Source organism: Gasterosteus aculeatus, chromosome 7, assembly GCF_964276395.1.
Source record: "Gasterosteus aculeatus chromosome 7, fGasAcu3.hap1.1, whole genome shotgun sequence".
NCBI classification, from domain to species: domain Eukaryota; kingdom Metazoa; phylum Chordata; class Actinopteri; order Perciformes; family Gasterosteidae; genus Gasterosteus; species Gasterosteus aculeatus.
The window spans coordinates 18,527,176-18,539,219 of NC_135694.1; the positions used below are offsets into that span (position 1 = coordinate 18,527,176).

The window sequence follows — 12,044 nt, forward strand, 5'->3', positions numbered from 1 at the left end:
GCGAGACATTAGAACCCGCCCAATGCGGGTAGAATTCGGGCCGTGGCAGGTAAAGCAGTCTCACTCACTAGCCGGGTGTAATTCTATGTGTCTCTATATATTTTTTAATATTGTAGTGTAACGGCGGTTATTAATGTGTCTTGAGCGCATCATCCACGAACCCAGAACCCTCGGTCACATGGTCTTGTGCACCGACTACAGACCGCGGCGACGTGCGTGCGCACTTCCTTAGTTTAGCTCAGCTGTCTGAGTTTTGCTGTTTGTCAGGCTAAAACAGCGGCCCTTCAGAGACATGTGGGAGGAGATGAAGATCTGTTTCACAGCTCAGGGCTGTTAGGCAGGCGGTCGGCCAGCAGAGATTTGTGGACCTGCATGCTCTTCTTTCTAAAATAATTACCTCATTGCAGGGGTTTCAATCCTCATGCATTGACCGTGAGACACATGCATTTCAACCAGTTCACACGCAACATCTTGAGAGCACTGTGTTAAACAGTTTGGGCCACAGTGCGCTCGTAACTAAGTAACATAGACGAGCAAACACATGTGACAAGTGGAGGTTTTTGATAGAACGAGACCTGCTCCGTGCAAGTGAAGGATGTGCCGGCACAGAGCAGGTGTAGGAAAACCCGGAGGGCCGACAGAAAAGAGGAAAACTGGTGATGAAACCGAAAATGAAGAGAAGACCAAGAAAACGTGCAGTCGAGAGCGGCTGGTTTATGATCCAGGCAAGAAGAGAATATATTGCCCTGATTGTAGGACATACGGGACTCAAAAGGTGTGTAAATAAGGTCCCTGTCCTCCATGAAGGCAGCAGAGCTTTTCACCCCTGCACCAGTTATATGCAATGAGCTCTTTTTGTAAAGCGCTTTACACACTGAAGGTGAAGGTGAAGATTTGGTGACTACATATATACGTTTTATATAGTCTGGATTTGGGTGTTTACAATGGTCATTTACATTTGAAAGGATTGTAAATTTAGTTTAAGTAAACTGTAGCAAACCGTAGTCAACTTTAATCAAACTAAACTCAATTTCCCAACAAGAGAAATTGTGGCTACTTAAATGGCTGAGTGGCTAGTAACTGACTGGAAAACCACTAGCCGCAGTGGCAGGTGAGCAAAAACGTCAAGCCCCAGCTACACGCTTAGTGACGCAGAAGTAAGGGAAAGGAAGCAAGGAAGCATGAATACATATAAATATAATGCTTTCACTATTTATTTTGGATAGGCACATAACACATTTTCTGGTGGCACTACTCGAGTCACTACACTTTTTAGGCTAACTGCAAATTCACATGATTTGACAACCCTGCACAAATAAGGCAAAAACACTAGTTTTGATGCTGCTGCCCCCTTGTTGTTTAGGGCCTGTAGATGAAATTATAAATAGTTTTCTCTCTCTCTGTTTTTCTACCAATTTTATTATTGGTGTGGTCTTTGTGCATGCAGCTACGGGCTACATGCATAGTTGCAGTAATATGCAAGAAAGCCATGTAGCCCTTAGCTGCATAGCTTTGTGAGCTATTTGCACAGTAATTTTAACAATGCAAGTTAATGATAATATAAACACAATATAGAAACATTCAGTGTTGTATTTTAATTATAATTGGACTTTATGATATTAACATTGGTCATCCATTGGGAGCCAATGGCAATTCACATTAACATTTACTTTTAAGTAAACACACTGTCCATTTGCTGGTATCTCATTTCTTCTTAAAGGTCAAAGGAGGCAAATAGATACTTTGTTTCCCTAGTGAATAATCAGGTTGCCTGGTCTAGGGCACCGTGTTTATACAGTAGGATTTTTGTCTTGTTTAAAAACCTGTGTCTGTGTTCATCTGCTGACTTTCTGATTCTGTCCTGGGCTGCACTCCGCTCAGGAAGCCGTATATCACCCGTATCACCATGGCAATGTGCTGCTCTGGTTAAGCTGTTGTCATGGTTTTCGGTCCTGGACGATTACTCGCCCACCCTTCTGTTGTCAGCAGCTGAGACAATGCTACCTCAGATTTTCAGGTGTCCAAGTCTTTGTGTGTTAAACCTGTTGTGGCGTGAACCTGTATTAAGTTTGGTAAGTGCGCTCTGGTTTTCCACCACCTGCTCCCTCTGCTGTCTGATGAGCTCTACCTCTCCCAACAGGCTGAGTTATGCTGGGTCTATCTTATAATGTGATTAAATGTCTGTCTGCAGCGTGTCCTTCCATCCTCTTAACCCTCTGACCTGGTCTGGCCCTGTTCTGGCCGTATCATGAACTCTATGTCAACCGTAATCTCCTTTAGTGACTTTATTGTGGATTTTGTGTGTCTGTTTGCTTGCTATGTTGTAACCCCTGCAGCTGTGGTGCTTCTCAGAAGTAAGTGTATCTATCTGCCAGTGTTGTCCAGTTGAAATTATGCCAGTAAAGCTGGCATAAGCTGCTGATCTGTGGGGGTTGAGATCTTGTTTAATGCCGTGGTGGCTGGCGTGTGTGTGCCACCTGATGGGGAGACGGAACTGTCAAGAGCGGAACATGTGACTTTTTGCACTTCTGTGAATTTTGTGTATGTGAGGGGGGGTCCAACTGTGAGAAAGCGTGTGTGCGGGTGTTGTGCTGGCTGTTCCATTCGTCTCCAGCCAAGGCCATTTCCCAATGAGGGGGGGCACTCTCTGTCTGGAGCCACATCAGCTGACCAAGGCCCTCCCCCTGTGGGAGAGCGAGGCAGAGAGGCAAAGGGAGAACTGTCACTCTACTCTCTCTGTCCGCCTCTTTCTTTCTGTCAGTGCTGACGGGGCCGTGTCTTTTTTCTTTGCAACTTAGCTGGTGAAACTGGAGAAACTTCTCGCTGGACCGAGGAGGAGATGGAAGTCGCCAAGAAAGGTAGTGTTTCAATGTATTCCTTTTTTGTTTCTTTGTCAATCAGTCCTTCTCTCTCTGCATTGCTGTGGCTTTTTCTTTTCATGATATTTCCTGTAGCGCCCCCTTCACGTATCTTTCTCCATTCCTTCTGATTATCAGATGTTGCATCGCCCTGCCAAATAGGAGCTTGTGCTGCTACTTTGCTTGAAGCTGTCAGAGACCCTTGGAGGGCTGTGGGGATTCTTTTCCTTTTCATTGTACTTTTTGCGCTGGCGTCTCAGAAGTGATCTATTAAGGCCATCCATCAAGCAATAGACCGTGGCAGTTGTGCCTTCCTCCAAAGATCACTATCTACTACTTACATTTTTCTTTACAATTTTAAGTTACTTTATCCTTAAATTGTTCAAAATGTTTGTTCAATACCAATGCCTGGTCTCTCACTGCACCGCTGCCACTCAAGTATGCCCCATCGCCCCCTTTTTGCTCAGCTTTGTTGATGTAGGGTTCCCTGAGCAACAAAACCAAAAGGCCGGGGAAGTAAATAAAGGGATTAATGTTGATTAATTAAGACCTTCTTTGAGATTGGCCTCCATCTTAACAAAAACACACCCTGCTGTGATTCAGGCCTTTATGCCAGATATGTCTGTGGATTAGTACTTTAAAAGAGACCAGCACAAGCTCCTGAAGTCAGATGACAAAGCACACTCAGAAATTTTTATTCCTTGCTGCCAGGAATGGATGGTCATACAAGCACATAAAACAGTTTCCCTCTAAGACGTTAGTTAGACGTTAAAACTATTGATACTATCTGCAAAATCCTGTATACAACATTTTTCATCTGCAATCAAATTGAAGTGCCAGCGTGTTTTTTTTCATTGATTTGGCCATTAACAAATCACTTTCAACAGTGCAGATTCTTAAGAGGTTGGATGGAGATACCATAGTTGGCAAAACAAAGGAGGCTACATGAACATTATTTTTTTCCCACTCAAAGATGAGTCACTCTGAAAAGTCACAATGCCCACATTCCCTCATTGAACTCGCGCAGTAATGGGGGTTTGTGTTTTAGTTCTCTGGTGATTTGTCAAGCTGCCAGTATCCCTCATCTCAGAAGGGGGGAGGTCACTGGGGTCACAGGATAGAGACTAGAGGCCCTAATGTCACAGTTAAATGGCAGTCTTCCAGTTCACTGCAGCTTGGCAGAGAAGTGTCAACGTTTAGCCAGGCCATCAAAGCTGATTGTGTGCACAGCTCAGTGCTCAACGGCACGGGCAAGACCAGCAGTGAAACCATGGCAACGGAGTACAGGGTCATTCTGCAGAAATACCAACGATTTGCCCTCATTGATCGCATTGAACTGCAACGGTTGGGAATGCATTGAGAGCATCTTCTTGAATCACAGTATCTGGATTAAATGGCTTTGCTTCACCCCTCTTCCTTTAGATCATTTCAGTTGAATCCAACTTTATTGGTCTGATAGTATCAGCTTATAACATCTGACATGGTGTTTTTTCCTCATTCATTTGTGTTCTTTCAAGTGTCTAAAGACAGAAAGTCTACCAAGCTGAATGTCTGTTTTTCCTGCACCAGGGCTTGTTGAGCACGGGCGAAACTGGACAGCCATTGCCAAAATGGTGGGCACCAAAAGTGAGGCACAGTGCAAGAATTTCTATTTCAACTACAAGAGACGTCACAACCTGGACAACCTGCTCCAGCAGCATAAGCAGGTAAGCTGCTCGATATCTTATTTTAGCTCATTCAACTGTTGTTGAGTGAGATTAATGAATGTTGAACCATGAATTCTAAATGCTACTTTTTCTGATTCCCAGGACACACGGCGGGCTCGTGCTGATCGGTCTCGCGGTGAAGGTCTTGCCTCGGCGTCACCTGATGATGACGATGACGACGACAACGCAGATGACAGTGAAGGTCAGGGAGATGAATGATATGGCACACGTGTGCATCAGTATTCACGCAGACACCCATGCTCAAACACATTTGTTTTAGACTTTTCTACGCGTTCGTCTGAGTCCCGGGTGAAGGACACACCGTTCAGTCAAGAGTGTGTGGACAGAAACGGCGTGGCAATAAGTACAGTGCAAAGCCGTAAATGCTGTCTGACTTATCGCGTAATGATTTCATTTCAATTGATGGCACTTGTTTTGGTCTCTACTTACTGTAGTTTTAATGAGAGAGCGAGCGATAGAATAAAAAGGATCAAATGAAAAGAAGTAAGAGGGGGAGATGTGGAGATAAAAGATATGAACCAATTCTGAGTACATGTGCGCCTATTGCATAACAATTCTTGGCTTTGAAGACTCAACAAAGGCTGCTCTTTGAACACAAAGTACCGGTCCACTTGTTTGATCCAGCGAGACTGCCTGTCTACCCGTCTCCCTGCTCTCCAGAGGTCCTTATCTTTGCTCGCGTTGCACGATGAATGCAGCCTCCTATGAATAAAGATAACAAGCAACAAATTTAAATGGATGAATAACTACGAAATAAATAAAAGTAATACAGTCCTTTTTCTTTAAAGGCTCAGACAAGTTATGTGTAATTTAACCCGCTTCCAGTTCACATGATCGCTGTGGCGACGGTGGGAGGTCACAAGTTTTTCTGTCGTGTTTATTTGACTATGTTCCATGGAAACTCAAACTGTGCTCCAGAGGTCTTAGTGATCAGCACCCTGTTGATCTCACACTAAATATATCAGAGCATAAAGGCCAAAGGCCTGAGGCACACTCGTAAAGCTCTGCAAGTGTTCATACTAACAATGTAATGTTTCCTGATTCTTGTTGATATAAATTGCATCTGCATCATACCAACTGGACCGCCATCCCCACCGTCATGGCAACAACTGCAGCAGTAGACCATAAGCAAACAGAGGAAGGCTGATATTAAAAAAAGAAAAGAAAAAATATCACAAATTCGTGTTTTTAGCCCTTTAAAAAGTGTGATTTGTTCAAGCTTGCTTTTGCTGTCTATGCAGTTTGTAATTAAGATACTTAAACTCAAGTGCAAAGAACAGATTATCAGATTTTATTATTATTAGTGTATTGTCAAATTCCTGATCAAGTAGAGCTTTAACAGCATTGTTTAACGTGCACTAATTCATCTTCTGATGCTTCCTCAGGCGGTGACAACAGCTCCGATACAGAGAGTGCTCCATCCCCCTCTCAGTCTGGCGACTCCAAGAGGGCCGACAGCGCTCCAAAAGATGCTCCTTGCTCTGACCAGGACAAAGTTCAAACCAGTAATGGAAAGGCCCCGGAGCCTTTATACAGAGGGCTCTGTGTCAAGGAAGAGAAAAGCCCAGAGAGTGAGACAGGATCTCAGGAAGAAAAGGCCAGGATGGCTTCCTATGCAGCCCCAGTGCATCCCAAGACTGAACCTCAGGACGTGGACATGAAGACCGGAGAGGTTCAGATCAAGATGGAGCCTGACATCAGGGAGAGAGGAGAAAAGGGAGATCATGGTGAGAGGAACAGTGAACTCCACTCAGATAATGACTCCAGCGCCACCTGCAGTGCTGACGAGGATGTGGAAGCAGAGTCCGAAAGACAGAGGTGTGTTTTCAGTTTTCACAGTTATGTCTGTGTACATGACTGCGGTTGACAAGAACAGGGACCTTTTTACGTTTTTTGAGTATGACATGTACGTTATGCTTTGGGCCTCTGCAGAATATTCCCCACGGACAAGCCTACATTGCTCAACCCACCAGGCTCTGTGCTGGTGTCCTCACCCAAGCAAACACAACACAACATCCAGCAGATGCAGCAGCGGGCTGCAAACATCCCACCTATGGTTAGTTAGTGCTTCAGGTTGATCCATTTAGACCGGTACAGAGGCAGGATATGCATTGGGGTTGCAGTCAATAGACCACTATTTCCTTCCCTCCTTTGTTTATATGCAGGTGCCGGGCCCTTTCGGCCCTGGTGGAGTGCCAATCAGTGGCTTTGCCATGTTGCAACACCAGATCAAAGCCGTGCACGAGTCGGCACACCAAGAGGAGAGGCAGAGGCAGGATCAGGGAGACCTGGAGCGCAGAGCGCCCTTCAACACCCGCAGCCCCAGCGTGATAGACAGAGATGGTAAGAGGAAAAGAAAAACAATATCCTCATTCTGTCCTCATCGCTCCCTCGTCCTGTTCATCACTCAGCCTTCTCCCCCCTGTCGCTGCCAGCATTGGACTATTTTTAACGGGTGCATTTCATAGCCCACATTCATTTTTATTCACTGTCAAAAAAAGAAAACATTTGTGGGTGATTGGGACCGCCGAAATGTGGTTCAGCCGGAGTTGAGACAAAAGCGTTGATGATTTCATGCAAACTCCAAGGCAAAATCGTCCCCCTTAAAATGCCTTTTGGATGACAAATGGGACTCTGGTGTTATTTAGAAGTTGAATGAAAGTTGCCACTTCGCTTCAGAGTGAAGGCTGGTGAAGTCACTAGGCAGACTACTTTGCAAATGCATTTTTGCAAAGCTTTTAGCACCTTTTAGTCAGCGGTTCCAGCGGTTGTGAGTCCAGTTGGCGGGGTTGGTTGTACAGGGCCGTCCATTCTAGATCAGGTGCAATGCTCACCGGCATTGGGTTCTTGTTTTAATAGTGGATGTCTTCCGTTTATGCCTATGTACTGCAGGTAAGCCCTTACCGTACATGCCTTATGACATGAAGCTGGCTCTGGACCAGGAGGTCCACTCTGGTCGGCCAGGCTCTCCCTACAGACTCTCCCCCAGGGAGCTGAGCAAGGGCTCACCCCAGCCTGACCCCAATTCCTCCCGCTACAGTGTGCCACCAGGTAAAAGCACACATGTTCACCAACTCCTTCCTTCCCTCTTTTGGCCTCCTCCCTTCCTTTGCTGATACAAACGCTGCTTTCCTCGCTCCAATTGAGTCTCTTATGTTTGACAATGGCGGCCCTTCTGGACTCTGTTAGCAATCGAATGTTGTGTACTACCGGTTGGAGTTTACTTTTATGTTTGAGATCCTCTTTTATCTCACTTGACATGTATTATGCTATTTATATTTTACAGCACAGCTTGTTTTTACATCCGTATACAGTTTTGTTGATTGTCTTTATTTGAAGTCCAAGTTCTAGTGTGTTGGACTGTCTCTCCGCCCCCCCAAAGTTGTGAACAAATTTAAATTATTTTAAAGATTATTAGTTTTATGACCGTGCCGTTTTCTGCATAGTATGTTTTGGTTTGTTGGTAAACAACATTACAAAAAAGTGCAATGTGCACTTGTACAAATGTGCACTGGCAGTCAATCTAATTTTATAACGCCGATTATGTGCATGAGTCATAAAGCACCGTAGCACACTACTTTCTCCCAACTTTTTGGCCTTTGTCCAACATTCTGACTCCGAAACATGCTGAGTGAGTGTGTGAATCCCTCCCTGTCAATACTTCCATCATCACCTATTTATTTTTCTGCCTTTTTTTCATATATATGTTATAATATGATGACATTTATAGATAGGAGCATCATTTCTGTTTGCGTTGGCTTTGTCAATCACCTCCGGTCCTTAATTCTCCATAAATCCCCATCTCCTCACTTTCTGTTTATTATTTATAATGTAGTATGTCATGAGCTCAATTTGTTGTGAATAATATTACCCTTAACATGGCGCAACTACGTAAATTTAGTTTTTTAATGGGGAAAAACATAAATGCCTAACAAAAACACCCCTAATGTATTTACGTCCCAATTGATCATGTTTTACCAATTATAACATTATTCTATGAAGCAAAGAGCAAAGTCATGAACACAGGAGAGAACTATTTAAAGCAGACTTAGAAAATGTATCACCAGAATTATTGTGTATTTGCCTCTCTGGGCTTCAGTATTAATGAGGGCATAACTTTGCCTATTTTATATGAATAAAGACAAGGTTTTATGCTCTCACACACCCACTTTAGAAGAATGAACTGTTTTGAGACTCGTATCAAATACGTTTTTTCAGTTCAATTCCTTTTTCCTTCTTTTAAAGATGGATAGTGCTCTTCCTCCCCAGGCCCATCAGTGATTATACCCCCCTTAAAACATGATTTCTTTAATTGCCTCAATGAAAGCTTCATACGGTGGTTCACCCAAGGTTTTTCTTCTGCAGGACTTTCTTCAGATGTTTACAAGAATTGTATAGTGATACAAATGCAATAAGGCATGACAGGAACAGTAGTGGAATGAAAACTATGAAGAAGTTTGACGATGATCCCACTGGTAAAATAGCTGGTAATTTCTTCAAAGATCCACATTTATTTACTGGACTTCGAGGAATACGGTTCATGGTGAGGAGCAACGGATTGCTTCAGCTGCAGTACATTTTTTATAAAAAATATTCACAGCTGTTGTTGATGTGGAGATCACTTTTGGATTTTGCCTTAAGTTGTACTAAGATAGTGCTATCATTTTGGGCAAACATATTTCCCATGTCCTGACAGATGCGTTGTCCCTGATGGTGAACCATAGCATGAATGTTAATGTTTGACACGGTCTCCCTCCAACAAGTATTTGTAAATTTGTCATAGAGCTGCTTGTATACTTGTCTGTCCTCGTATGAGCCGGCAGGATTGTTGAATCATTTGCATTTTTGAGTGTAGAGCATGTAGTGCACTGCATGGAGATTACGCCCGGTCTTGTTTTTTTTTATGATCCATTTTGAATGCAGGCATGGGCCATGGTCACCTCAAGTTAAGGATAAACTATCAACTGAGGTCTTCAGTGGTCACTTTGTCACACGCTGGAGTGACTCAGAATTAAGATGGATATTTTATTTTGGGATCTTTTGTAAAATGGAGCTTAATTGAACCCTTTATGTTGGGTTGGTTGAGGTTTTGGTGTCTGACAGGAACCTTTAGTGGATCAACTACTGTGTGAGCAGATATAAGGCTTTCTTTCTCTGGAAAAGGTTTGTAGTTCTATGCTGTTTAAGTATGTATTTTGTCCTTCGATATCTGCTCATAGCCACCTCGGATTACTTTTTTTAATTGTTTTTTTTATACTGTCAACAGTCCTCCACCCTGCCGCCAACCAGCTGGTCCAGAGCATGACAGATGGAGTCCGCGTGACATTCAGCAGACCCAGTCGACCTCCCAACATTCCCTCTCCTCCTCCTCTCATTCCAACCACCAAGCCCACGGACAAGCCCTCCTTCATCCAGGGTGGCTCTATCTCACAGGTAAGGCACCAAGTGGATGAGGTCTACTGTTGGACACGTAAACCCCACACCACTGACATTCTCATGAGAACAAACCTTAAAGGATCTCTGGAGTTTTGTTTACCTCTTGCAGTGCAATTTTTTTTTTTTTCCCAAGTGGGTTCCCATTTTGTTTTGCTCATGCAAGCAGTGATGCGCGAGGGGGGTGTAATACATGTTCCTTCAAATAGTTTCACAATATTCCTCTGTTACTGAAATGTTGAGATATTCAATAACCTCTAGAAATACATAAAACACATTTGCTAGAATGCACAATGTTTTGATTTCCACAAGCACTTTTTAAATCATTTTATTCCAACGTGAGGACAGAATGAACATAAAAGACACCATGGCACACCAAACACTGTTCGTTGTATCAAGGTCTCCCATTCAACGTGACCATTGCTGTAAAATTGTAAGGGTTAATTTGTGCTAAATTAAAACCATAAAGCAGATTGTAACCATGTTGTTGACGTAAGCACAAACTTCGGCAAAATACTGCACACAATGCCTTAGTCTTCCAATGAATGAAGGACCATCTACATTTTAATCGGGGCTGTTGATTGTTTATTCTTCTTTCTATTTTTCAAGACTAAATCTTATAAATTAACAAGAAATTACTTTTAGCAAACGTGGTTTTTAGACACTGTTGTTTTTTCATACATAAAAAACTGCGCACATTTGATATTCTCCAAGACAGAATTCCACCGGGTGGAACGTGTTGAACTAGCGACTCTTTGCTTTGCTCTCGATTCTCCATCATTTGACGGGCTGTGTTTGAAGTGCCAACAGTCTCCTGACATTTGGCCTGAACGTTTTCAAAACGACTGTCTTTTAGGGTAACAGTGGTTGGCAGACTATCGCTATGTCTCAATTCGGTGGGCTTTAACCTTTTAGGACCCAGCCTTTTGCGGTAGACCTGGGCTGGGTCCTCCCAACAATCACATATGCTGAACCAAGCGGTCTCTTAAATGGGACCGTCTGGCCTACTGTGGGGACTTCCTGCTTGCGTCATCAGCTTTACCTCCGCTGCTCTCGTTGCCTAGCAGTAAAAGCCTTAATGCCCAAAAACGTATTCAATACAGATCGAGGCGGTAATCTGTCTTATTGGAAGGTATGCTTCACCTCCGGAGCATGATACATTTCAGGCTGAGAGAACAACAATTTCCAGTTATTTTAAATTAATTTAAGCCAGGGGTCTCAAACTCAAATCAGCTGCGGGCCAGATGCAGCCCACTTCAACCGAACGCGGGCCAGACTAGCGTCCGAACGGCATGGTCGACAATAACACAACTTAACACTCACTTTCAAAAGCAGTCATTGAACCCCACCCCGGGGGATCGGTCCGAATGAGACTACAACACTAGTCCTCCTTTAACTCAGCGGGGGAGACCTAAGGTCATGTGACCGTGGAATTCCTTTATAGCCAAACGTGAAGTTACGTGAATCGAAGCTGCGTAGTAATGGACGGAGACGCTCGTTGGTGACGTCAGATGCTTCATGTGTTGTTAGTGTGAGTCGTAAAGGAAAACTTTATCAAACGAGCGATGCTAACGGTTAGTCACATGATCACCTGCGCGAAAGAGGGCAGGAAACTAAATTTCACCCTCCTGCTCTCTGCACCTCGGCCGACACACACGACCCGCCCCCCATGTCAGTCACATGCATGCCACGTTCACTGGACAAGCACACAGTAGGAAACCAGAACATCATAACCTGTCCCACACAGCAGCTGACAGTGGGGTTACAGTATAAAACTTGCGGGCCGCACTAACATTACACTTTCATATTAAGGATGGGGCCACAAAATATCGTCCCTAGGGCCGCAATTGGCCCGCGAGTTTGAGACCCCTGATTTAAGCCATGTTATTTACTTCCGGCAGACCGGTAAGTAAATAAAGTTGCGCTAACTAAGATAAAATATTTTATCGCATTAATCGCATTGATTAACGCGTTAATGTTGGCAGCCCTAAAAACTAGACCACAGTAAAATAACTGACCTATAAAG

At 43.8% G+C, this 12,044-nt stretch overlaps 1 protein-coding gene across 8 annotated transcripts in view; it reads left to right on the forward strand.

The window, feature by feature from the left end:
• ncor1 (nuclear receptor corepressor 1) overlaps nt 1–12,044 on the forward strand; it is a 47,048-nt gene that overhangs the window by 22,882 nt on the left and 12,122 nt on the right. For 7 of the 8 annotated variants that reach the window (XM_040180103.2, XM_040180106.2, XM_078106194.1 and 4 more), the window contains 8 exons: nt 2,799–2,858; nt 4,428–4,564; nt 4,667–4,766; nt 5,971–6,403; nt 6,518–6,641; nt 6,751–6,928; nt 7,478–7,636; nt 9,852–10,018. In XM_040180103.2, the coding sequence (XP_040036037.2) occupies nt 2,799–2,858; nt 4,428–4,564; nt 4,667–4,766; nt 5,971–6,403; nt 6,518–6,641; nt 6,751–6,928; nt 7,478–7,636; nt 9,852–10,018 (1,358 nt within the window). The remainder of the gene's footprint in view (nt 1–2,798; nt 2,859–4,427; nt 4,565–4,666; nt 4,767–5,970; nt 6,404–6,517; nt 6,642–6,750; nt 6,929–7,477; nt 7,637–9,851; nt 10,019–12,044) is intronic. The other variant, XM_078106199.1, reaches the window with a different exon arrangement.